The 26,128-nt window shown below is 55.6% G+C and overlaps 6 protein-coding genes across 6 annotated transcripts; 4 read left to right on the top strand and 2 right to left on the bottom strand.

Annotated features, from left to right (window-relative positions):
- Positions 1 to 1,429: 1,429 nt before the first annotated feature.
- Positions 1,430 to 3,576, top strand: C8A04DRAFT_12550 (helix-loop-helix DNA-binding domain-containing protein; the record flags this gene model as incomplete). Its single annotated transcript, XM_062777372.1, has 2 exons — positions 1,430 to 2,005; positions 2,068 to 3,576. 2 exons carry the CDS (start codon positions 1,430 to 1,432, stop codon positions 3,574 to 3,576), a joined length of 2,085 nt encoding a protein of 694 aa, XP_062636635.1.
- A 1,408-nt stretch (positions 3,577 to 4,984) lies between these two features.
- Positions 4,985 to 7,351, top strand: C8A04DRAFT_29080 (Man1-Src1p-C-terminal domain-containing protein; the record flags this gene model as incomplete). The annotated part of the gene is made up of 2 exons (XM_062780876.1): positions 4,985 to 6,564; positions 6,691 to 7,351. 2 exons carry the CDS (start codon positions 4,985 to 4,987, stop codon positions 7,349 to 7,351), a joined length of 2,241 nt encoding a protein of 746 aa, XP_062636634.1.
- A 668-nt stretch (positions 7,352 to 8,019) lies between these two features.
- C8A04DRAFT_37624 (uncharacterized protein) lies at positions 8,020 to 9,332 on the bottom strand (the record flags this gene model as incomplete). The annotated part of the gene is made up of 4 exons (XM_062783949.1): positions 8,020 to 8,396; positions 8,455 to 9,024; positions 9,106 to 9,140; positions 9,316 to 9,332. 4 exons carry the CDS (start codon positions 9,330 to 9,332, stop codon positions 8,020 to 8,022), a joined length of 999 nt encoding a protein of 332 aa, XP_062636633.1.
- Positions 9,333 to 11,231: 1,899 nt separating this feature from the next.
- C8A04DRAFT_37623 (general alpha-glucoside permease) lies at positions 11,232 to 13,140 on the top strand (the record flags this gene model as incomplete). Its single annotated transcript, XM_062783948.1, has 5 exons — positions 11,232 to 11,320; positions 11,383 to 11,408; positions 11,462 to 11,773; positions 11,832 to 11,903; positions 11,954 to 13,140. The coding sequence occupies 5 exons, from the start codon at positions 11,232 to 11,234 to the stop codon at positions 13,138 to 13,140; spliced, it is 1,686 nt and encodes a 561-aa protein (XP_062636632.1).
- A 1,313-nt stretch (positions 13,141 to 14,453) lies between these two features.
- C8A04DRAFT_29077 (uncharacterized protein) lies at positions 14,454 to 16,802 on the bottom strand (the record flags this gene model as incomplete). The annotated part of the gene is made up of 2 exons (XM_062780875.1): positions 14,454 to 14,704; positions 14,768 to 16,802. 2 exons carry the CDS (start codon positions 16,800 to 16,802, stop codon positions 14,454 to 14,456), a joined length of 2,286 nt encoding a protein of 761 aa, XP_062636631.1.
- Positions 16,803 to 22,242: 5,440 nt separating this feature from the next.
- Positions 22,243 to 26,006, top strand: C8A04DRAFT_12579 (glycosyltransferase; the record flags this gene model as incomplete). The annotated part of the gene is made up of 2 exons (XM_062777384.1): positions 22,243 to 25,489; positions 25,570 to 26,006. 2 exons carry the CDS (start codon positions 22,243 to 22,245, stop codon positions 26,004 to 26,006), a joined length of 3,684 nt encoding a protein of 1,227 aa, XP_062636630.1.
- Positions 26,007 to 26,128: the final 122 nt, after the last annotated feature.

Below are 26,128 nucleotides of genomic sequence, written 5' to 3'. Positions count from 1 at the left end.
TGTAAGAATCGAGATAGTTCCCCTTTCCGGTACACCATCTCTCCAAACAGTTTCGACAAGTGGGAGTTGAGAAAAGAGTTTGGCCGCGGCTGGTGTGAACTGGCCCCCACCTTTCGTGGGGTTTTCATCTGTCAACCGGCCCACCCAAGACCAGTGGGGTCACATGCGCAGCCGAGAAGGGCTGCTGCAGGCAGTGCCTCCCATCTCGCATCCGTTCCATGCATCACTCCAGGTCGATCCCGTTCGCGATCCACGATGCAGGTTCAGGTTCCGGAGACTTTTCCAGCAAAAATCGTTGATTCGAGAGTTCGAGAGAAGTTACAGAGTCACCTTGAAGGAGAGCTGCGGATTGCGTCAGACTGTGTTCACGGGAGAACCTTGGGTGAACGGCGGGGGTGTTTTATGGGCCAAAAAGGAAGGAAGACAGGAAAAACGGGAAAATGGAAACAACCCCGTTGTTCGGAACAACCCCTTGACAAAATACGGCTTCTGCCAGCCAAGCAAGACTCCCACAGTCCGACGCCGAGATTGAATTCTTGCGTTCCACAAACGTGATAAAAACCTAGACACCGAGATTTGAGAACTAACAACTAACAGCCTCGTGGCCAAACCGGGGGTTGCGTCGAAACGGGAGTGGCCCTCTGAAATTCAAAAGGCTGGCTGTCTCTCTTGATCTTGAGACCTGCCCAACGTCAATAAGAAGCATGCGAGGGTATCCCAAGAAACAAAACTTTTCTTCCCCGTCCGCGGCCGTGTTCGGAGATGCATGAATTCAAGCAATCCGGTGGGACCTAGCGTACATCGTAGAACGGACCAGTCTGCCTCTGTGTGAACTGCCAAAACTGGTGAGAAGAATCTGTCCGTCGGCCCTGTGGAGTGGAGAGCGGGGCTCAAAACGGAGCTAGCGTGCAATTCACAAGGGTTGCGCAGGCCGCGGGGCTCCCACTCTGTGAGCGCCGGCCAGAAACGGACGGCTGCGGTCTTGCTTCCACTTGAAGGCTGGCTTCCATGGATTTCAATCTGCGTGTCCCCCCACTGTCGCCCGCTACGACTTCACCTCGTCTCAGGGTCCCCGACTCTGGGAGATTTCTTAGACAAACACCAACAGCCGCATAACGCCGTCGATAGATTTCGATTGCTCGACGACCGTTCCCTTTCTTCCCGGGCTCTTGCGAAACTTCTGCGATCCCAGCGAATCACGAAGCTACTTCCGACGGCGCATCTCTTGCTCGAGCTCACCGCGGCTGAGACACCAGGCCGGCTTTTGAACGAGAAGAACACATCGGGACCGGCTCTTTTTTCAGGACTATATTCTCTCCTCGCGGAATCGCGCGAGCTTTCCCACCCGCCGGTCGCCCCGCACGTGTGTGTGAAGACAATAGTTGGTGTGAATCGCCACAGTGTCCTCCAAAGCCATAAAATGTCTGCTATGGACTCATCAAATTGGGCGGTTGCCGAACATCCGGTCCACCCCGCGCCCGAAGATGACTTCCAGCAGTTCCTAGACATGAACGGGATGGGAAATCTGGCCGATGGGATGAACTATGGCTTCCAAGACTTCCAATCGTCCCCAGCTCCTCAACTGCTGCAGCCCAGAGAGCAAATGGACATTCCTATGAGCGGCACCGAGGCACCGATCCTCCTCTCCCCAGCCGTTCCGGCCATGCAACAACGTCATATGCCTTCCATCACGAGTTCTGCGCCTTATCAAACCACACCGACCACCATGATGCCACCTCCTAGCCCAAACGAAGCCATTGTAGATACCATCGACGCGCAGATCCAGTTTCTCCAACAGCAAAAGATGCGGCACCAGCAGAGGCATATCGAGGAACAACAGGTCGCCTTTTTCACCCGCCAGCAAAACCGCATGGTCCCCCCAACGCCACAAAGTCTGGAGCTCCAAGCTGGGACAAATCACTATTATCCCCAATCAAGTGCACCAGAGCAACAACCCCAGCAGCCTATGGAATACCGGTACCAGAAACTCAAGGACCAGGCGGACGTACGTTAATGCCCAGTGGTCTAAATACCGGCGATATTTGGCTTTACTGATGCTTGCTTCAGATGTCGTTTACCCCATTGGTGTCCCCTGCGGTTACGCCGCTCGATACACACTTCTCGGTCGATTCGCAGTTCGGGGTTTCTGGGGCCTACTTCAGTCCCTTGACCTCACCAGCTCTCCATGCGCAGAGCGACCCCTTAGCCATGTTTGATCAGATGCACAGCGTTACAACCACGAATTCGCCCGGCGAGATGGACCTAGATTCATCGGCGGCCCCCGCAGTCCCGAATACAACACCAGGCGACCTAGCCAAGAAGATGCGAAAGAACGCGGCAAAAGCGAGAGCGAAGTCTGGGGTCAAGCAATCGCCGATTTCTAAACCTCTGCGCAGGCGGACGACAACGACTCCTAGCCTAAATGCCCAGGTACTAAGTGAGCTGGCTGAAAGTGTGGAACAAACACAAGACGCTCAGCTTCTCCCCACGCCCATGATGCAACAACACACGCAGTCCGCGGCCGGGGTGACAGATTCTGAGGATTCGGTCTCTCCCGAGGCGCTTAACGAGTCAACGCCAACTGAGATGCCCCCACCCCCAGTACCAAAATCGAGATCTGCCAAACCCTCGCCGTATATGGCCCCGCAGGCGAGCTCAGTTCCGAATTCTCTCCAACCGCCACGCGCGGGTCTCGCATCACCCGCCACACCGGCTTCATTGATGAAGCTGAGTTCACCAAGTACTCGCGACACGGGTGGGAAGGCCGACAGTCAGGAGGTGGTCGACACAGAGCAGATCGAGACGTTTGAGCTCCCAGAGTCAGCAAATTTCCTAAACAATAAGGCTTCTACCCCTAGCGATGCCCCCACGCCAACGCAAACACCTCGGGAGCCTAGCTCATCCAAAACTCCTTCTCTGGCGCCCCTTCCTTCGCCGTCGCTCGCGAAAGCCCCATCTACCTCCTCAGCGACCCAAAGTCCACAACTACTCGCCGGGTCAGGGTTCGGTGCCCGAAAAACACCCCAACTTCTTCCGAGAGGCAGCAAGAAGCGAGGCAGCGTGAGCTCGATTCCTGTCTCGCCCGCCCTACGGCCCAAGATCTCACCCAGCATCAAACCACTTCTTCCGGGTGGGCCAGACGTTGAGGAAGCTGCGTCACACCTACTCGCCACCAAATCTAACTACCAGCGCATCCTCGAGGGCAACACGCTGCCCGGTGTGTCGTATCCGAGCGAGCTATCGACCAACCTCACATCGAAACGCACGTCCCACAAGATTGCCGAGCAAGGGCGTCGGAATAGGATCAACTCGGCGCTGCAAGAGATTGCGACACTACTACCTCGGCCGCCGAAGGATAGCGAGAGCGAAGTGAGCGACTCTAAGAAAGGCAAGGACGGCGGTAACGGTGGGGGTGCAAATAGCAGTTCTGCGCCGAATAGTAAGGCCAGTACTGTGGAGATGGCAATTGAATATATCAAGCAGTTGCAGCAGGAGGTGGCGGATGCGAATCGACGGGCGGAGGAGGCAGAGAAGAAGCTTGAAATGAGAACTGGGGACAGCAAGGTGGAGGGTTAATCAAGAGTTGTGCCATGGGGGGGCAATGGGGGAGCTGGCGAAGCGGAACTCGCAACTTTTTGGAGGGCTGAAGAGGACTAACGGCGTGAGGATGTATGTGAATGGGTCAGGACGGAAAAGTAGATTTTGTGAATCATGGCGTTTCTTGTTGTTCTTCTTACTGGGCGGTTAATACTGGTGGTGCATTGCTGCGGCACCCGCGAGGGGCGGGCACGGAGGGTTAAGCTGGGAAGGTTTCTTGTCATCCCACATATATACACGAGGGGATTAGCCGAAGATACCCACAAGATGGTGATAATTAGAAAATTTTGAAATGGTACACAGCTGGCTGATACACTGTATTGATGCGTTCATTCATCATCAGCATAGATGTTTCCAGGGGATTCTTGTTCACTGTACTTGGCATTCCACTCAGTACAGGTCCGTCTATCTTGTCGTATAGGCATCTTCCGGCTGTTTCGCACAATGATGCTGCACCGAGACGACAGTTGCAACAAGCCAGGGGTAGGTTTACACCATGTTCCATCCCAGATGTGAACTTTCAATTTCTACCCTTCCTTCTTTACAACTTTCAGCGATTGATTAGTCAATCTTCTGAGGTTCCGATCAATTCTTTACCCATGGTTGGCGGCTGCCTAGAAGTTTCTCGCTAAGATTAGGAATGGGCGTAAAGATTGTTAACAGAAAGGGAAGCTTGAAAGAGAACTACATTCCAACATAGAAGAGTCTTCAAAGAACTCAAATGATAATGGGACCATCCGTGAATGGGGATAGCTAAAACGGCGCCCTCTCAAGAGAGCTGAAAAAAAATCAATGAATGAGGAAGTGAGGGTATGTGAGTGGCGACCTGTTGGACTGACATAAAACAAGATTTTTGTCCAATGTGCCGACATTTGGGTGCCCGTTCGAGCCGTTGTTGTTCACAGCGTTGGACGAACACGGACAGCAGAGGTGTGGCGCAAGAAATTTGTTTAACTTACTGCACGCCACTGTGGCTTGGCATGTCTTGTTGCCACTGGGCAACCAGCGTAACTCCACTTTCGTCATCTGTCTTGCCAGTTTGTTTTGTCCATTTGCGCTTATCCATTTCAAGTTCACATCAACACCAATTTTTTTCAGCCATTCGTCAACTCCCCCGCTGTATCGCCTTATCGATTTGGCCGGTCGAACGTGACGCTTGGCTCCGCACGTTTCACATAACGGACAAGGGTGATCCGCGACCGCATCTTCTGAAATTCACAGCTGTTTGCCTCAAACAATTTGCGCCCTGGCCTCCTCGCCCTTAGACCACCGGCGATAAGCTCTCTTTTGCGCTTGACATTGCTGTAACTGCACTCAAACCTCACGCGTCGTTATCCATCCGTCTCCTCGATATTTTTGCTACCGCTACTCTACCAAAGGCTTCGCCATGTCGGACTCGGAGAGTGCCGACTACCTGCAGCCGGACTTCGACCCATGGTCGCTGACCGTTCCCCGCTTGCGCTCCATCCTCGTCACCCATAACATCCACTACCCATCGCAGGCGAAGAAGCCACAGCTTGTTGACCTTTTCAATGAGCAAGTCCAGCCATTGTCGAGCCAGATCTTGGATACCCGCGCCCGCGCAAAGCGTACGAGCCGGGGCATCGTCGACGCAGACTCTCACAGCTCCACAGCTGCGGACTTCAGCGACGAGCCTTTGCCGCCACCCCCTTCCGCGAGGCGATCTCGGTCGCCCAGGAAAATAACTCGGGTGAAGCGCGAGTCCGAGGAACCTTCCCATCTCCCTGCGACCCCCGCGCCGGTGAGAGAAAGTCCCCGCAAAAGACAGTCGCGTCCCGCAAGCGCCCAATTGGCGCACGCGTCCGACACCGATACCGCCCCCGAACACGAGCAGCTGCGATCTGTTAGACGCGACCGGCGCGCGACACCGGCCCCTAAGTTGGAGCCACCAGAGGAAGAGGGTTTCTTCAAGCGCACACCCGAGACGGACAATGTTTTCTCAAGCGAAAACCCCTTCCAGAGTGGTGCCAACACCCCGGCGTCTCCTTTAAAGACACCCTCCAACCGCCGAAGGACCGCTGGGCTAGAGTCCGTTTTGAAACAAACGCCATCAACCGCTCGCCGAAGGACCGATCACCATATCTACAACGATGCCGAGGAGTCTACTGCGGACACTGCCCTAGATTATCAACCCCCCCTCGCGCAGACCTGGACGGCTGGGCCTCAAACCCCCGTTGTCGAGGCCGACGAGGAATTCACGCCAGACGAGCAACTCGCGTTGACGCAGGAAGAGGCTGCTCACCCGGAAATTGCTCTAGCTAGAAGGGCTACACCGGACACCAAAAAACGCAGGTCGAGTCTTGCAACCCCGATTTGGGTGCTTGTGACAACTCTCTTCGTTGCTTATGCGGCATGGTATAGGCAAGAAAAACTCGCAGTTGGTTATTGTGGCCTTGGTCGCCAACCAACCCAGCTCATTCCGGCAAACGTTCAGCTCCCCGAGTGGGCCGTTGAATTGGCCTCCAGGTTTGATTTTCTTCAAGACATCCAGAGCATCCAGGTCCCAGACGCCTTCATCAACGTTCTCGAGGTCCAGTGCGAACCTTGCCCGCCGCACGCTTACTGCTACGAGGATTTCACGGCTCGCTGTGAGCCCGACTTTATCCTGAAGCCCCATCCGCTTTCACTGGGCGGCCTCGTCCCTCTCCCGCCGACGTGTGAGCCAGATGGCGAGAAAGTCCGACGGGTGCAGGCCGTTGCCGACAAGGCTGTGGAGGAGCTCCGAGACCGACGCGCCAAGTACGAGTGTGGTGAGCCCCTCGAGCCCGAAGGCGAACCCCTTGACAGCCCTGCGATGGATGAGCAGGAGTTGAAGGAGATCCTGAACAAAAAGCGCAGCAAGAGAATGGGCGCCGATGAGTTTGACGAACTCTGGTCCGCCGCGATCGGAGAGGTCAAGGCGAGGGAGGAAGTAGAAGTTCAGCAGGAGGAGATCAAGGCGCCAGCGTAAGTATTTAGTTTTATCCGACCCCATGCTCCCCTGTACGGTCCATCATTTCATCAATACCGGCATATGTCACAAAACAGTTTTTCTGACCATGACACTAACCAGACCCGTCGCCGGACCAACAGAACCGGAGGTGCCTCTACCTTTCCAAGCGCCAAACTATCGTCGTCCTCTCTCGCTAGCCTTTCGTACACCTGCGCGCTCCGGCGGTCGGTCAAGCTCGGAGTGGCTCGACATCGACTCAGCATTGGTGGACTAATCTTCGCCGTGCTGTCCGTTATGTACGGTCGTCGTCGCTTCATACACAACCGCGCCCTATCGGCGCAGATTCCTGCCCTCGTGGACGAAGTCCTCGAGCGCCTCGCCAACCAGAAGGAGATCGCCTTTGAAGGTGGCGACGAGGACGCCTTCTTGTTCCTCCCTAATCTGCGTGATGACGTGCTTCGTGCCCTCCACAGCCTTGCCGACCGCGAGCGTCTCTGGCAGCGTGTCCGCGCCGTCGTTGAACAGAACAGCAACGTCCGTACCGGCCAACGTGAGGGTCGGAATGGCGAGGTTGGCAGGGCGTGGGAGTGGATTGGGCCTAGCCGAATCGCTGGTGCCGGGACTGGTGGCGCAGGTAACGATCGGCCGACCTCCCGCCACCGCAAGAGTGCCCGTGTCTCGTGGGGCCCGGGCGTGAAAGGGGAGGTGGAAGAGGAGGACCGGAAGTTATTGCCGGAGGCAGTGGGAGAGCCCCGTAGAGCGGTTCACCGGAAGTGGGAGGAGGGTCGACCGATTTATTAATTGGGTCAAATTAATAATGGGGAGGTCTTCTGTTTTATTCTTTTCGTTGGTGAAATCGGCGTCCCGTTGTCTAAGGGTTCCTGTGCTGTTTTGTCTAACCTTTGTACTGTTCTGTGTATCTACTTGGTTAATTGGTCCGTGATCGCACATCTTCAGGCTGGGCTTGGAGCTCTCCTTGTGAGATGCGGGAATGGAAGAAGAAACTTGAACCAGACTCACGTCTTTTGTCATATTACTTTCCTGCTTTGCCCTTTTTCGCTTTGTTTTTTGCTGGATCTCGACACCCGACTTAGGGGCGGGTCTAGCTTATCCGGGACCGTGCCAAAATTCTAAGGCTGAGAATATCCGTATAGGGCAGAGGAATGAGAATATATTCAGGGGGACAGGATACGGGCCATATTTGGTACAACGCCAGCCTGCGCTCCAGGGGGTTGATAGTGGCGCGGCGAGACTAAATACTAAGCTGGTTAGTTAGATGGATAGGTGAATCAATTATACCTGAGGCAGCTGTTCCGTCTTGAGTAGTTTGCAAGTTGTACGCAAGAGAGACGTAGATTTGCGCCGCCCGAAAAGTCCAAGATATAGTCATGATGTTTTGCATGTTCGGCTTTTTTTTTCATATTTTCTCTATCCCAAAAGAAACCCATGCTCTAAATGCTTCTGATCGACTAGTTACTCCTAGTGTTGTGAATATCTAGCACCAAAATATCCTCTGCGCCGACCTGCACCAAATCATCCATGACGACCGCGATACGCTTCTTCTCTACCATGACACTCACGGCTACCCAGCCTTCCTCGTCGAGCGCGGTAACGGTCGCAGCGCGCTTACCCGGGGTGATCTCGGTGGCCGCGGCTAGTTTGGCACGCGGCACATTGTACTGGCAGAGCACGAACCGTTGGGCGGTGATGACGCCGCGAATGCGGGACGCAATCAGGTCGACCAGGGCTGGGTCGCTGGGGGCCTTGGACTTGATCAAGATGGCGGATGTCTCAACCACGGTGTCAATTGCCTTGAGGCCCGCGGCTTTCATCGTCTCACCAGATTCTAGGGAGTGCGTGTTAGTCGGAAAACATAGGAGAAAAGGTATCAGGGGCCGACTCACCAACCAAATCAACAATCCCGTCTGCGACGCCTAGCGCACAAGCCGCCTCCACACTCCCGCTGAGCTCGATGATCTTAGTCCGGAGTTTCCTGCCTTCCACCTTGGTCGTGTCCTGGATGCCCTCCTGCTCCATCTCGAGGCGCGCAAAGTACTCGCGCGCAAGGTGGACAAAGCTGGTACCGACGTTCTTCCCGATCAAGTCCTTTCTTTCCACGTATTGGCCTTTGGCGGGTACCTGAACTTGCAGACGGCAGGCGCCGAAGCCGAGGTCTAGGACAGTCTCACAGCCCTGCGGCTTGTTGGGAGCCCTACTGGAGTCCCAATCGTTACTCAAGCGGCGGAGGCGTGCGAGCGCCCGGGTTCCGGCGTCGTGCTCCTGAACCTGGTCATAGCCCGTGATACCGAGATCGACACGACCCTCGCCCACAAAGGTTGGGATATCGGCAGCGGGAAGGAACACGAGCGCAATGGGCAGGTTCTTGACGAGAGCAATATCGAGACGGTTCTCGCGCTTGAACTGGATGTCGGCACCCTCAAGGAGGTTTAGAGCGGCCTGGAGAAGGCGGCCCTCTTGAGATTGGAGGTGTCAGTATGTGAGAGGCCGAATGGAGGAGAAGAGCCTGGGTGAGGTCTGTCGCGGGTGGGACGCACTCTTGGGGACTGCGAAGAGCAGTCTGCCTTCTAGGCTTTGAATGGCAATTAGCTCATGAGCCATGTTGAGGAGAAGCTACTGCGACTGCTTCTGCGACTAAGACAAAGACAATGCAGGGCTAAGGAGACATGACAGAAACAGGGGGCCCGCTCCGAACAGCGGGAGGGTTTAGAGGATATAGAGTTGCGGGTGTGGGAGCAGGTCCTTACCTGTTGACCAGATCCATAGCGGGCCAGTGATGTGCCGCGGGATGAAGTCGTCAGGGGGGTGGAGGTGGGTATATCGCAAACGAGCTGGAGGAAGGGCCGTTCCTAGGTTGGATATTGTCAGTGACCTAAGGTGTTTTATGTGCGCGATGCATTGCGACACTGCGCGGCATGTCCGGAGTGAAGGCAGCCTCGAGGGTGATGGCGGGGTAGTTTTGCGCAAGGGGAGAAAGGCAAATTTTGTCGCTTCCTTCCCCCACGCACTCTCAAACACGTACAGCTATTCGCGGAGGTCCAATTGAGGGATATTAGCTCAAGATGGAGAGGAGCTTGTGGTTACAGGAGCTCTCTTTTGCCGTATTGCTTTGGGTTGCGCTGTCGAGTCATAGGGTCGAATTTTTGACTTCAGCCCACGTTCCTAGATCGGAGCCCCGTCAATGGTGCCCCGCGTCACTATGGTGGGGCAGACTCGGGCGGCACCTTTCAGGGTACTAGGTAGGAAGCGGGTTCTGCGATCCGATCATGATACCTACCTATGTTTCGATGGGAGTTGTTTCTCGTAAACTTTGACTTGCGGCCCATAGGATCAGGGATATATAGGTAGGTATTACGAAGGTCGGTAGGTGGCCAGAAACAGGCATGAAAAGGAGTGCATGGCTGTCTGAATGAGGAAGCTCCAAAGCCATGCTTTCAACTAAAGAGTCCTAGGTACATCAGGTACCGACCAGAGGCGGCCGGCCACCTGCAGGGGTTCTTTGCGATCCGGTGCCGTTCGAAACATCCCTTCCATTTCAAGTATAACTACAAAGTATAGATGACATAAATCCAACCTTTCCAATATAACGGACCGGGCCGCAACATGGAAACCGTGAAACGGACAGGGTGTAAGGTGTCTACGTAGATGCTATCCACTGCACAATTTTAAATATGAATTTGCTTATGTCCTTTAGAGCAGTGTTTAACAGGCACGTCAAACTACAGCGCTGAAGCGACACATTTGACACCGCCAGGGCTGTGGTGCGCAGATACATACCAAGACAGTGACGTCGAGGGGTACCCCCTATTTCCATGCAGTGGGGCCTGTCAGAGCTGGCTTGGCGAGCTGTCACTGATACGATGGCCCACCAAAAAGGGTAGATAACAGCGATGCACATCTCAGGCCAGCTGCCGTTTTCACCTCAGTTTCAACAATTGCCCTGCTGTAGTCGTTTGCTTCCTCCACTCGCTTTCTGGGCGTTCCGGTGTTTTGTTTTTGATTTATTGTCGCTCATTGCACGATTCAGCCGCTTGTTGTCGATTTCACGGCAACAATTGCCTTGTTTTATTCTCAAGCCGAAATCGCTAAATCGCAAATCGCAATCAGCCACCCTCCGGTCACCAGCGAAACCCAACCCTTCTGCGGTGATCACGTTTGTGCGTTCCTGTTCCCGGCCTTGTACGATGCCACTGTTTGAGCTAGCGCTCCCATCGTTGTCTTAATATGGTAAGAGGTTGATGCTCCGTTGTGTTTCTCTTTCGACAACCAAACCAGCGATGCTGCTATCCCGGAGCTCTCTGTGATTTCCGGATCCTAGTGCCAAAATAGATCAAGATTAACTAAATAAGTTTGAGTGGACGACATGACTAACTTAGTAATCATGGCAGACGGCATAGAGACGAGATCACATCCGGTCGTACGAGCTTCGAGGCTTGCGACGCCGAGTCCGGACCACCTGAACGAACCACACGATCGCTTAACCGACGAGGCGCCAGGAACCCAAGCCTGGACCCGGAGCACAGGGACGCTGACATCCGAAGAAGCGGTGGGGATATATGGTCGCGAAGCAGACGATTCGGATACTGAAACTCGGCTTGAAAACGATCCCGGGAACAACGACGGCTCGGAGACGGACTACGACGAACAACACGACCCTGCCAAGATGTCGACTTGGGCTGGCCAGCCAAGGGTGGAGGGGAGCTCGGAGACAGTGCGCATGGTGCTCTTGACCTGCGTCTCCATTGGAATTACGTTCGTACACGCGGATTGCGTCGCTACGAAGTACGGCATTGCTGATTCGTTATCTGCTGTAGCTTCACCTGGGGTGTTGAGATGACATGTAATGAGCATTCCCACCGGCAATTTAGATCTTGCGCTAACCTACCGCCGCAGACTGCACACCGTATCTTCTGTCACTCGGGCTGTCGAAGTCGCAGACATCGCTAGTCTGGGTTGCCGGCCCCTTATCGGGCTTGATCGTCCAGCCCATAATAGGGGTAATTGCGGACGAATCGACGTCAAAATGGGGTAGGAGACGGCCCATCATTGCCATTGGGTCGGTGATTGTGGCCCTCAGCCTATTAGCCCTCGGGTTTACAAAAGAGATTGTTACGTCGTTTGTGTCGGATCCTTACACAGTCAAGGTGTTGACCATCATGACTGCTGTGTTGTCGCTTTATTGTGTTGACTTCTCCATCAACGCAGGTGAGAGGCTGCCAATCCCGTGTGCTGGCCCTGGCCCTGTGCTAACGACAATACTCAGTCATGTCCTGCGCGAGAAGTTTAGTTGTAGACACGTTGCCTATCCATAAACAGCAGACGGGCGCTGCTTGGGGTAGGTCTGCAAGAAAGCCACTCAACTCTTCATACTGATACTCTTCGCAGGGAGCCGCATGAACTCGCTCGGCCACATTATCGGGTATGCCATGGGAGCACTCGACCTCGTGCAAATATTTGGACCGAGACTCGGGGACAGCCAGTTCAAACAACTCACCGTTGTCGCAGCCTTGGGCATGTTGCTCACTTCAGCCATCACATGTTGGGCGGTTACTGAGCGTGTCCTCATTTCGGTGCGCCACGACCCTCGCCGGGCCCAAGGCCGGTTCAAGGTCGTCCGCCAGATCTATTCCACCCTCCTGACGCTCCCGCCTCGTATCCGCGGCATCTGCAACGCGGTGTTCTGGTCTTGGATCGGCTGGTTCCCGTTCATCATTTACAGCAGTACCTGGGTTGGCGAGACGTACTTTCGCTACGATGTGGCCGCTAATGCCAGAGATTCGAAAGATGCCCTGGGTGACATGGGCCGTATTGGCAGCATGGCCCTGACGGTGTACTCAACCGTTGCGTTCATCAGTGCATGGATTCTACCAGCCTTAATTCAGGCCCCCGAAGATGATACATTCACGCACCGTCCGCCTGCCAGCCTCGCCCCTTTTATTGAAACCTTTAACAAGGTCAAGCCTGACCTGCTCACTGCCTGGATTGTCAGCAGTGTCGTCTTTTCTCTGACCATGTTTTTCACACCCTTCGCCACCTCTTTCCGCCTGGCCACCGTGATCGTCGCTTTCTGTGGCATCCCCTGGTGCGTCTCCCAGTGGGCGCCCGTGACGTTCCTCGGAGTGGAGGTCAATAAGCTCAGCGGCTCCGCGGAACCATCCGCTGCCGGTGTCAATGGCAGGACCATCCCGCCGGCCTCTTACCGCCGCCTCTCCAACGACAGCAGCGGCATTGAGATGCTCAGCCTCGAACACGGTCCCGCAAGCCTCGAAGCTGGCCGCCCAGCAGCAAACGGGAGCGACCACGCCCCCACATCCTCCACCGGCGAGCTCAGCGGTATCTACTTTGGCATCCTCAACATCTACATTACCATCCCGCAATTCCTCAGCACTGTCATGAGCGGCGCCGTCTTCTCCCTGCTCGAGCCCGGCAAGAGCCCTGAGCTGGCCACCGAGGCCCACCCCAGCGAGACAAGCGACCCTTCCGGCCCCAACGCCATCGCCGTGTGCATGTTCTTGGGCGCCATTAGCTCACTGATGGCCGCATGGACGACGCGTAAGCTGAGGGATCTGTGAGGGGAGGCTGGCTAGGAAAAGTAGGGAGGAATGCGGAGGCGGAGCTGGCGTTAATTAGGCCAGCTTCGACAGAGCCGGCCACCAAGCATTGGAACAACTTAGGGGCGGAAACCACGGACCACTTTGAGGATGCTGGAGAGGGAAAAAGGAATATTGGTGGAATAGACCGGGATACAAATCAGCGAGGACGAAGCTAGACGGTGATTAGGATGTTTGGCGTCGTGTTGTGTAGACGGGCATGAGCGTGGCGTTGGACTATACTGGTACCTTTCTTTGAGCGATCTATTCTGCGTGTTAACCTCGTTTTAATCTCCTTCTCTTTCTGCTCGGTTGGTTTTATGGAAAGCACGAGAGAGGCTACGGCCCATGGGTGTTGTGTCCATCTCGTTGGTCTCTGTATATATTTATTGCCTCTATGTACTATAGCTCACTGAGTGTTAACAATTAGCAATGGGCTTGTTGTTTTCCTTAATCAGATTTTTGCCTGTCGGAGCTCCGGACGGGGTAATGGGCCAACGTCTTTCATAACAGGCATCTAGCTAACCCACTCCGTTGCCGGTTTTTGCACCACCGAGATCACATACGTATGTATCATAGCATAGCACCCGGGAAAAATCCTAGAAGCCACACATGCAACACGCCAATACTGGTTGAGGGACGGGAGCGGCAAAAGGGTGAAAGCCAATGCCCGATGGGTTAGTGGTGGGTATTGTTTGTTCTGTCTCTTCTTTTCCGCCTTACCTCCTCTACTATGTAGGTCCTAAAAAGATGCTTATGCAGAAAAAATGATGTATGTCCTCGAAAAAGGGAAACACGAAAAAAAAGAAAAACAATGAAAACCCCGGGATAGGTAATGGGCAAAGGAAGTAAAGTTGAAGACCCCTTTTAGCAAGGCCTTCACCCGTTCACCTCTGTGCTTCAAAAACCCAGGTCGCGCGCAAGCAAGCAATACGGGGAAAATGCTTCGAAAAGGCCACCGTCAAGGTTATCCAAAAAGTCTGCCTCAAGCGTGAAAAAAGAATAGGAATTCCTAGGTACCTAGGAAACACCTCATTTTTGATCATCGGCTCCGTCCCCATTTGATCCACCAAAAGAAGTAAAAACCAGATGGCCGTGGTGATGCGCCCGAGCCTACCTCTCAAAAGGGGGCGCAGTATGATGCTGTATTAAACCATTACCCAATCCGAAGACCCAACAAGCACCCTCTTTTCCAAGCCCAACGGCTGACGGACCCGCCCTTTTGTACTGTATCTTTAGACTCCCCCATCTTCCCCTTTCTCCTCGCAGTAACCTCCCCCCTAAAAAGCGTCATCTCACATTATGATGCACTCCTTAGAATCACCCTCCCCGCCGCCCTTCTTGACCTTAGCATTTCGGGGCGGCGCAACTTCCATCGGTGTTCCCCCACTTATGGCGGCACGGATGGCGGCGAGCCTCTGTTTTGCACGGTCGTCACCGGCATCGGCGGCCTTGACATACCACACGTTCGCCTCGAGAATGTCTCTTCGGCATCCAATGCCCATCTCGGTGAAGTACCCAACGGCATACTGTGCTTTGACGTGGCCTACGTGGGAGACAAACTGTCAGTCAAGGGCTTCATGTAGCGTGGATAGCCAAAAAGGCTTACCTAGCTCGGCAGACTTCCGCGCCCATTCATAGGCTTCCTCTTCGTCCTTCTCCAAGACGGGCTCGGCACCGACCATATACCAAGCACAGAGACCCATCATAGCCGGGGCATGGCCACGTTCCGCTGCGCCCGTGTAAAAGTGAACACTCAGGGCCGGATCTCTAGGGCAGCTGAGCTTGCCGTGTTCGTAGGCATCGCCCATCCTGTAATTTGCCTCAGGATGGCCGAGGTCAGCGGCCTGAGTGAAGAGTTCGGCGGCGTAGCTCTCGTCCAGGAAAACATCGTCGCCGTATCCCGTCTCATACAGGCATCCGAGGTGGTAAGGAGCCGAATTGTATACGGCATCGGCGGATTCGGAGGCCAGTTTCAGCCACTTGACACCCTCCCGGTAACGCTTCTCGCCTAGGTCGCCTGACAAGCACGCCTTTCCCAGCCTTGTCATGGCACCCGGATGCCTCTTGGCTGCGGCGGTACGAAGGAACTGCACGGCTTTGGCGGGGTCCTTGCGGCATCCCCAAGCAAATTCGTAGCACAAGGCGGTACGGTATGCCGACTCGGCGTGGCCATGCTTGGCGGCAATGACAAACAGGGGAAACGCCGAGTTATAGTCTTCCTTCCCCTTGCTGAACAAGCCAGAGGCATAACCATCCGCGAGGTAGTATTGCGCAAAAGGATAGCCATTGTTGGATAGCTTCTGGAGGATGGCGCGAGCCTCCCGGACTAGGTCGTTGGGAGAGGACGGAGGGGCCTCACCGGCGGCAGGCTTTGGGCTCTTGGTCCTCTTGGAGTCTGAGAGATCTAGGCCTTGTTCCTGGGCTGTGGCGATGAGGAAGACGGCGAAGGAGTACAGAATGGAGAAGTCGTTTGTCTTCTTTACGTTTTGCCGGTACATTTCCAACGTCTTTTCGGCGCTGAGCAGGGATGCATTGTTGCCGACGACGGATCTCAGTTGTGAATTATCAAAGGTGATGGGTGCCGGGGCGGGCTGCGGGTACGGCACATTGAGCAGCTCTCCAAACGTCGAGTGCCGCGCTTCCGGAGATTTCCTCGAGTGAGTTGACGGCGTCCGGACCTGCGAACCACCCAGGTAGCCAGGAGAACGGCCCCGCGGGCCAAAGTCGGAGTACACCGAGTACGCTGATTGCGGCCGTGGTAGTGAGCTCCGTCTGTTGAAGTTGGCAGTAGGTGTCAAATGGCGGTTGATCATGGGATCTCCCTCAGATAGATTTGGGTTGGACTGGGCCCGTGGGTCGTGCACCACAGCAACACTTGCGGGGCGTTGGAGGAAGGCCGAGTGATGGTATTGCAGCGGAGGGACAGGCTCGGGCCGGAGGGCGGGGTCATCGATCACAGAGCTCTCAGCCGAGGCATCGGCCGAGTAGTCCTGGTTGTCTGATGTATCGAGGATGCCAGAGACCGAGCTAGCACTTGTTGTCGCGGAAGACTCGGCTGAGGTCTGCTGCCGCGAGCTGTTGGCAGTGACGTTGGACTCTCGGCTATTTCGATTCTCGCCCGCCGCCTTCTGCACCTGCTCGTCCATGCTCAGCTGGTTGAACTTCGGATTCAGCGCGTTGGCGGTGGTAGAAGATGTGGAAGACTTGTGGGCGCCGTCCGAGGCAGGCCGCAGGCCCAGGCCGTTCAGAGCTGAGGCTTGATGCAGGGTGCCGTTCTCTGATGGGTATAGAGGAGTGTGTGGAGGTGGGGTTGGAGCATCGGGAGTCTTGGGAAGGGCACGATCGAGAGCCGTGGCCGGTGCGGAGTGGGCGGGAGGAAGATGCGTCTCGATGTTCCCGGTGGAGGGACGAGGGAAGTCGTCGGACTGAAAGTTAACCTTGACGGGCGACACCGGAGACTGACGCAACCTTGGCGATTCAGACAAGGGTGCAGCACCAGGGACACCAGGGAGAGGTTTTACGTTCTCGTTCCAGTCGTACCGTTCGATAGGGGCCAAGCCATGGGACCCAGCGACAGGTTTCCGACGGGGGCTAGTCGGCGAGCCAGGTGCCGAGGCCGGGGGAGAGCCGACGGCCGCCATTGCGGACGGCTCGGAAGGTGGCGTCGGTTGAGCGAGGATGGGAGAGAGGAGGGTCTTCGCCGAAATCCTGGCGGGGGTAGCGATCGTGAGCCCTGTGGGCGTAAATGTATGTTTCGTTCAAGGGGTGCCCAACCTTGTGAGGTGTCTCTCGGCCGTGGTGGTTGGGACGAAGGTTATTGCGTTCGGTTGCTGTTGCCTTCTAGCGCGTGCATCTGCGGAAGACGGCAATGCGAGACGGGCAAGACAGCCCAGGACGGGGATGCGCTTTTGGAACTGCGCAGGATCGATTTCACGACTGGCGGTGGGTGTCTGAGCCCGTGGAATGCGCGGAGCAGGGAAGCTGCAGTCCGGTGCGGGCGGCAGACAGGCGAGCGAGCAACGAACTGAGAAAGCAGTCGACGAGGATATGTGTTGTTGTCGGACGGCGCGAACGAGCGGCCACAGTCACGGCGGGGGATGGGATGTTGCAAGAAATGAAAAACAAAAAACGAAACAACAATGAATCAGCGAGCGTTAGGGTCCCGTCAAGATGCCGGGGAGGGAATTAAGTTGGGTCTTGCTGTGGTGGAGGTGGGCGATACACACACACCGTACAGGGGAAAAGAAAGAGGAGATGGTCGCTGTGTTCCACAACAGCGCTGGAGATGGATCGGCGAGAGGAACCAAGGTCTTTGGGGTGGGCTGCCCGAGTGCCAGGTGCCAGGCTGCGTCGGCTGGCAGAGGGCGGCTGTTGGATGGGGAGCGTGGGCGAGCGACCCCAGCCTGCTGCACCTCAGCGCGATTTGCGACAAAAGGACGACGGACAGGCGGTGCAAATCGCTACCCCGAACTCGAGGTGCTAGCTAACGTGAATGAGCCGCCTGCTAACGTTACTCGTATGAGCGCCCGGGGTGGCAGCACTAAAAAAACTGGCCCAGCGAGGAACACAGAAATCATTTATCCCACTGGCCGGTCGCCCCCCTGTCCGGGCTGCCGGGGAATTTTGCTTTCAAAAACGCTGCCCCTCCTTGATGAATTGTTTTTCGTCGGTGCGAATGTCAGGAATGCTGTCTTCAATGGTACCTTCAAGATTGCCGATTTCTGCACCCCCAGGTTCCCCAGACCCGGATGCCCGGCCTCTCAGAGGACTCCGCAGACCCAGCGATTCTTCAACCGCCCCTGTTGTTATTTTGGATGATTCTTTCTTCTCACCCGGAGAGCTCTACGTAGAAGTGGACGGCTGTGCGTTGTCCGTATTGCCCGCATTCCGGGCAGCCCAATTGACTCAATGGAGTCGTTCCATTGCCCTGCAGAGCAGAAGACCATCGCCTGCGTGGCCGTCCTCACAGCCAGCCTCTTGCAGCGATCCCATCGCGCAATTCGGGGGAAGGCTGCGCTCAGCAGCATGCGCGATCAAACTTGGCTCGGTCACTCAGTGAACCAGTGCCAATGAAACTAGCACGGACGGAAACGCAGCATCCTCTCGCTCAGGTGGCTGCACTAGAGGTCGGCGGTCGGAAAAAAATCGAATTTTTCGTGTCTCACGCCCAGACCCGTCCAACCCAAACCGGAGCAACCTCGTACTCCTGACGGCATTCGAGTCCATACGAACCGGACCGCAGTAACGAGTGCTCGTCGTTGCAGTTCCCGCGCTTCTTTGCTGCCGGTTTCTCGGATGTCGGCTGTGTCGCTTGTCTTCGTGTGGGCCATGTACCACACAGTCCAGTACCCATAATACCATAGTACATCCCATCCATCATGAGATTGGCTGGTCCCGACAAGTGGGCTCGATGGGCGGGAGCGCTGCTGGCCGTTTTTAGAAGCCAAGTCCGGCTTCCTTACATGAGAAGCTTTGGGAGCGAGGTTCAAAAACCTTTGCGAGAACGGCACAAACACGCAGTGCGGAATGATCCTTTTGACGACAAGAGACCCGTTGAAACGCCTTTCTTGGGGCATGTCAGCGACAACCAATCCTGATTGTGTCTCTGCTACGTAATAACTGGTTACCTGTTCTCGCCGAACAAGTCGAACATCGAGGGAGCGCCTCGCCTTTCGGGCCTCCCCCCTGGTCTGCTTGTGTGTCCGCCGCAGCTCACCACTTGACGCACCAACTGCGCTTCTTTTCAACATGCCAAGCTTCCCATCAAGGTCCGCTCCCATGGCGCGGCGTAGGCCTAGTGGTTGGCCAGTTTCAGCGCCGCCAGCACGCCTTTTTCCTTCCAGGCACCGAGACGGTGTTTCTCACTTGGCGGAGCAGCCGATTGACGACAGAACGAACGAAAATGGTCAGCTTCTGAACCACGCAGCAGAGACCAGACCAGATCATTCAGGGTCCAACACCGGGTGACTCGGCGTGCCTTCCGACCGAGACCGACTCTGCCAACTTTCGGACTGTTTCTCGACGGCCCCACCGCCAAACGCAGATCGCCGGGACTTCACCGGGTTCTCGGTACCTAAGTTGACTCGTAGACTACCAGTAACGTTATGTTGCACAAGAATGTCGTGGGCGTCCCCTCAGCGACGGGATCTCAAGGTGTTGTGTATAGTAATGCAGCGGCCGCGGCACTCATCACAGGGTTGCCCATCACAGTCGTACATACACAGCGAACATGGTGGCCTAAGGAACGGTGAGAAGGACCGAAACAGAGGAGAGATATTGTGTCAAGATCTCCTTTCCATGTTTCGGCGTTTCCTTATGGCGACACATGGCGCCTGCTCGAACAATGGAGCTTCCCACGGGTTGTTCGCCAGCCAGAGACTGGTGGACATTCAGCCACACTCGTCACAGACTTTCGTGAGGTTCAAGCAGCAACACGACGTACGAATTGTCCCACAGGATGACGGCAAAGGCGGCGTGTTCTCGCTTTTCAGGCGCTGACGACATCCTTCAGAGCCGCACGCCCAATAACTTACCAATAACCCCTCTACACAATAACTTTTCCACGTGTACACTAACTCCCGTCGAAGAAGCGGTCATGACATATACCCCACTCAATACAACTCGTTAGGTGGATGTTCGGAAAGCACTCGGCGGTCACGGCGCTGATCAACGATCTCCAGACGTCGGGTCCGGTTTTGGGAATCTATCGAGGTTCGCGTTTGTCTTTACTCCAAAGAACGACTGGGCTAGCGGCCTCGTGAAGAGATGTGGCTCGACACGAGAAGGCTCGACTCCCTGAATGGCCGCACTATCGCGTATTACTTTATTTACCAGGAACTCGGAACGAAACACCGACGCCTCAGTTGAATTTTGTTTTAGAAAGAAGGCTGCTGAGAATATGTTGTCGCCTTAGGCCGGTGCACGTGGCTCAGCACAGCCAAGAGAGGAAGCGCGTGTCTCATAGGAAAAGTGCATGGTCCGGAAATGTGCTCCTGTTGACATGATACAGTCCCGTTTGGGTGAAATTGAGGAACCCTGAATTTCATTGAAGTATTTACCCCACGAAACCTGGACGGTATTCCACTCCCCCGGTTCCTTCTCTGGCATCGACAGCTGGCTGGTCAAACCCGAGCCAAAGGTGCAAGCTAACGAGCAAAACGGCCAGCCCAAATCACAGGAACCGATCTGGTGGGATCGGGTTCGTGCATCGAAAAAAGCGCGTGGCGTCTTGGATGCAGGAACGTTAAAAAATCTCACGAGCCAGCGAGGCGCCAGGCAAGCCAGGGTCTGCACAAAACCGCGCTGATGTCACTCCCCGATTTCATCAAGGGCCCGTCCCGTTTGACCCGTGGGCCCAGGCGAAAAATGACCCTGCAGGAGTGCAGGATGCCGCCAGGTGCTCAATGGGTGGGGTTCCCCAATGCGGATCGAAATCGAATTTTGACGAGTGGCCAACCACGCGGGTCTTGGCGCCGCTCTGTTCGCAATCAAACTGGCGCTAGCCGATACGAGGTTTGCCCCTTCTCGAAACGACAGACACCAAAAGTTTCCTGCAGAGAAGCCTGCAGACGGTTGTATCGCCTAAAACTTTGAGGTAACTTGTGGCGAGAAAACATAGGAACTTGAAAAGCCTCGGGGCAAAGGAGTGCTGTTTGGTATGAGATGACGCTGTGGGCTGGTAAACGCCATGACACACGAGAAACATTTGCTGTTCTTTGTTTACACCGTATGTACAGAGTAGTGTACATTCAACCCTAACCCTTTCATTCTCCGTCTGGAGTGATGGGGTGGAGTGAGTTACCTCATCAATTTATGAAGAACAGGCCGCAGGGGCCGGCGGCATGGTGTGCTCTACCCCTGAATCTGTGCGGCGACAAGGAGATGCACACAGGTCCGAGATCGTCAACGACGATTTCATCCCTCCTCGAAGCGCTTTCTCGTCGCCGGGTGTTGCAACTTCCTTCTATCACTTATTCCGACCTCTCTCGTTCGTTTCATCCCTTACTCTCCTGGCTCAACCGGACCAGACCAGACCAGAGTCAGCCCGAGTTTAGTTTCCGCCGTCCGGTGCATCAAGCCAAGGAAACGGGAAGCAAGAAACGGGATCGTGCCAGATCGATCAACTTTCGATGGCCCGTTGCCCTTGAAACCACTGCTAAATTCCGTGCCGCCTCGGGCGCCCTCGCCCTCAGCCGCCTTCCTGCGCCCGGCAGTTTTAACTTGTTGCAAAGACTTGTCGAATCTAGGACCCGACACACCCGGGCCTGCCTGGCACTGGGGACGACTTATTTATTCACACCGATCCTGGGCCTTGGGCAGGAACATCCTGTGCCGCTGCACCGCCGCGCAACGTTTTGCGACTTGCGTCCGCACAGAACTGGAAACTTCGTTGTTTAGGAAGCTTCGACACGGAGCATTGGAGCGCCTCGGGAATACCTAGGTTGGAACTTGGAAGCATGAGAGTGCGGTTCCTGTTCTTGGCTTAGCTTGCATTTCCATCTTGGTCAGGAGCGACCACAGCTCAAAGCAATTTTTTTTGGGTGGCCAGCAACCGGCAGGCGCGCGCTGACTGCCTCTGAGTGGTCCACCATCCCGCTCCGCCCGTCTCCTGAGAGACCTGCTGGATCCTCCCCGCCCATCCACAGCGCCCAGCAACCGACCGACCACCTCCACACCAACAACACACACCATCTACAACTGGGCAGCAGCCTGCAAGGGCCGCCAATATTCTCGCGTTGCTCCATCCGATCTCATCCTATTATTCTTTGGGCCAAACGCTCCTTCTACCTCCTAGGGTGATCTTCAGGCTCGCCGCCAGCGCAGCCATCGTCCTTGTGTTCTTGACCTCCCGATGAAGTGATTGGATCGGTCGCGCCCTTCGAACACCACCGTCCCGAACCTCTTACCTCCCCCCATCCTCGCGACCGCGTGTCTTCGGGGCGGCTATAGACAACGGTCCCTGGTAAGTAAGGTCCCTTCCTTGGCCGGCCGCTTACAGAGAGGCCATAAACATCCCAACTCCGCGGCCAACCCCAGCCCGTAACAAGACAGGATTGCTCACACGAGACGGTTTCCAGGGCCATGTCGCTACCGCAGAGACCGGGCGCGAAGCCCTCCTACGAAGAACGGCATAGCTACCGGCCGTCGCAATCACGGCGGCAACAGCAACACCGCCCGGCCGATATCGAGGCTGGCAGCTATGCCCCAGTCGGCGGCGCGCAGTCACTTCATCAACGTGGGCCCTCAGCATCTTCTTTCGCCGAGACTATTGCGTCTCCTAATCCGGAAATAGAGAGAACCCCGTTGTCGCCCACATCCGCAGAAGCGCAAGCCGCCGAGTCGCCATTTCAGCGCAAAAGGAGCCTCGTGCGGCCCGAGCGGAACAGGATAGGCAAAGACCACCCCAATTACCACTACCGCAAACATGCCGCCAACATGAACACCTTGCCGTCCTCGACCGGCAACGATCCCATTGCGGAAGACCTGGAGGGAACCACCGACATATCAGGCTCCATCTCTAGGAACGACGAAGCGCCTCCCTCGGATGCGACTCCATCGCCTAGGAGAGTTCGTTCGAAGAAGCACCGGAATGGCGAGGCGGAGAAGTCCGGCCGGCCCAGGCGGCGGACGACCTCGAACGCGGCAAAACACCCCAAGATCACCAAGGACACGAAGCCACGCAACCAGGATGAACAGCTAAGACCCCCCAGCCTATGGAACATATACTGCTCGATCATTACTTTCTGGGCCCCCGGCTTCGTCCTCAAGTGCTTCGGTCTGCCTGCTAAGGCGCAGCAGCGCGCTTGGCGAGAGAAGATGGGCTTGATTAGCATCATTCTCTTCATCATGACCGTTGTTGGTTTCCTCACATTCGGCTTTACGCAAGTCGTCTGCGGCTCGCCGCCATTACGGCTGCGCGTCAACGAGGTCGATAGCGGTTATATGATCTTCCACGGCTCGGCCTACGACTTAGCCGGGTCCCATCACCCCCCTGCTGAAGGCATTCCAAGACGTTTGGACGGAAGTGGAGCGAACGTCCTCTATGACCTTCCCGAGAAGCACGGGGGGCAAGATGGAAGTTTCCTGTTCCAAAACGTCAATGGCAAATGTAAGGGACTCATTGAAGCCGCACCAGATTCTGACGTCCCGACGGACGGGGACGGTGGTTTGGCATGGTACTTCCCCTGCACTACCTTCAACCAGGATGGGTCGACGCAGCCGAACAAGACAATCCCGTACTACCTTGGCTATTCCTGCCACACCACCGGTCCCTCTCGTGACACGTTTTACCTGCAGCTTTCCGGCGCCGCAGATGTGTACTTCAACTGGGACGACATCCGGAACAGCTCCCGCAACCTGATCGTCTACTCGGGCAACGTTCTCGACCTGGACCTTCTGCGGTGGTTTAACGATTCCCAGGTCACTTATCCCGCGCGCTTCAAGGAGCTCCGAGACCGCGACACCGCTGCAAACCAGGCCATCCGCGGGCGTGATGTCACCCGCGCGTTCCAGTCGCCAAGTGACAAGCAGATCGCCGAATGCTTTGAGGAGATCATCAAGGTCGGAACTGTCGACACGGACACGGTCGGGTGCATTGCCTCCCAGGTCGTTCTCTACCTTTCTCTTGTCCTGATTCTTTCCGTTGTGGTAGCGAGGTTTGTGCTCGCCATCGTTTTCCAATGGTTTATTAGCAAGACCTACGCTGCGTCCAAGACCTCGCAAACCTCGGATCTACGTAAGCGCAACAGGCAGATTGAAGATTGGACCGAGGACATTTACCGAGCCCCTCCTAGAATGCCGGGTGACATCGGGAGCAGCGTCAATGGGTCCTCCGATCGTCAGAGCAAGCGTAGTAGCACCTTCCTGCCCACCACCTCTCGCTTCTCGGCTGTCTACGGAAATGAGCGCGGCAACCGCCGGTCTGGTGTCCCCACGACGATGGCCAGCCAGAGCGCCGCCGGCCAACTTCTCAGCCCCACCAACATGTACCGACAAGGCAACGACAGTCGCTCCAGCTTCCTCAAGTCGGATCCGTACGCCTCAAACAACAGCCCCACGGATGGCCCGGGGCCTGCGGGTTTTATCCACGAAGCTGTCGTCCCCCAACCCCCGTCCGACTGGATGCCTTTTGGTTTCCCGCTCGCCCATGCCATTTGCCTCGTAACTGCGTACTCCGAAGGTGAACTTGGTATTCGGACTACTCTGGATTCGATCGCCATGACGGACTATCCCAACAGCCACAAGGCCATTCTCGTTATTTGCGATGGTATCATCAAGGGCCAGGGCGAAGAGTTCTCGACGCCTGACATTGTACTGGGCATGATGAAGGACCACAGCACGCTCCCTGAGGATGTCCAAGCCTTCTCCTACGTGGCTGTGGCCAGCGGCTCCAAGCGTCACAACATGGCCAAGATCTACTCGGGCTTCTACGACTACGGCGTTAAGTCCGCCATTCCCCTAGAAAAGCAGCAGCGTGTCCCCATGATGGTTGTTGTCAAATGTGGTACTCCCGACGAGGCGACCAAGGCGAAACCCGGAAACCGCGGCAAGCGTGACAGCCAGATCATTCTGATGTCTTTTCTCCAAAAGGTCATGTTTGACGAACGGATGACGGAACTTGAGTACGAGATGTTCAACGGGCTGTGGAAGGTTACCGGCATTTCACCCGACTTTTACGAAATCGTACTTATGGTCGACGCCGACACCAAGGTTTTCCCCGACAGTCTGACGCACATGATTTCCGCCATGGTCAAGGATCCCGATATCATGGGCCTTTGCGGCGAGACCAAGATTGCCAACAAGCGGGCCAGCTGGGTATCAGCCATACAAGTCTTCGAGTACTTCATTTCTCATCATCTGGCCAAGTCCTTCGAGTCCGTCTTTGGCGGTGTCACCTGTCTTCCCGGTTGTTTCTGCATGTACCGCATCAAAGCGCCCAAGGGCGCGCAGAACTACTGGGTCCCCATCCTGGCCAACCCCGATGTGGTTGAGCACTATTCGGAGAACGTGGTGGACACCCTACACAAGAAGAACCTGTTGCTGCTAGGTGAGGATCGCTACCTGTCGACCCTCATGCTGCGAACCTTCCCAAAGCGCAAACAGGTCTTCGTCCCACAGGCAGTGTGCAAGACGACGGTTCCCGACACGTTTATGGTTCTTCTCTCACAGCGTCGCCGCTGGATCAACTCGACCATCCATAATCTCATGGAACTTGTCCTCGTCAGGGACCTGTGCGGTACCTTCTGCTTCAGCATGCAGTTTATTGTCTTCATCGAGCTGATTGGTACCCTCGTGCTGCCTGCCGCCATTGCTTTCACCTTCTATGTTGGTAAGTACAAGTCTGATGTAGACATTCTCGCACCTCTCCGGACCACCCCTCCAAAGCCTTTCATACTAACAACTATCCAGTTATCATCTCGATCATCCACCAACCGCCACAAATTATCCCGCTCGTGCTTCTTGGGCTGATTCTCGGTTTGCCGGCCGTGTTGATTGTTGTCACCGCCCACAGCTGGTCGTATGTCGTATGGATGTTCATCTACCTGCTCTCGCTCCCCGTCTGGAACTTCATTCTGCCGACGTACTCATTCTGGAAGTTTGACGACTTCTCGTGGGGTGACACGCGGAAGACGGCGGGCGAGACGACTAAGAAGGCGGGTATCGAGTACGAAGGCGAATTCGATAGCAGCAAAATCACTATGAAGCGGTGGGCTGAGTTTGAGCGCGACCGCCGGGTCCGCAACAACAGCGCCAACAACACCTACTGGGGTTCGGCGGAGAATGTTGTTGGCGGAAGTCAGGTGTACGGTCACGGGCCGTACGACGGCTACTACTCGGATCAATGAGCTCGGTGTTTGTTTCTGGGAATTTCCCTCTTTTTTTAATATCCTTTACGCTTTCTATCTTTCCATTACTTGTTGGAGGCCGCATATATATTTTGGTACATAGATGTCTTATTGCTAGCGTG

Source organism: Dichotomopilus funicola (genome assembly GCF_033296635.1).
Source record: "Dichotomopilus funicola strain CBS 141.50 unplaced genomic scaffold C8A04scaffold_35, whole genome shotgun sequence".
Lineage (NCBI taxonomy): Eukaryota > Fungi > Ascomycota > Sordariomycetes > Sordariales > Chaetomiaceae > Dichotomopilus > Dichotomopilus funicola.
Note: the sequence above shows the minus strand (reverse complement) of the source record. Positions and strands in the feature narration are given on the sequence as shown.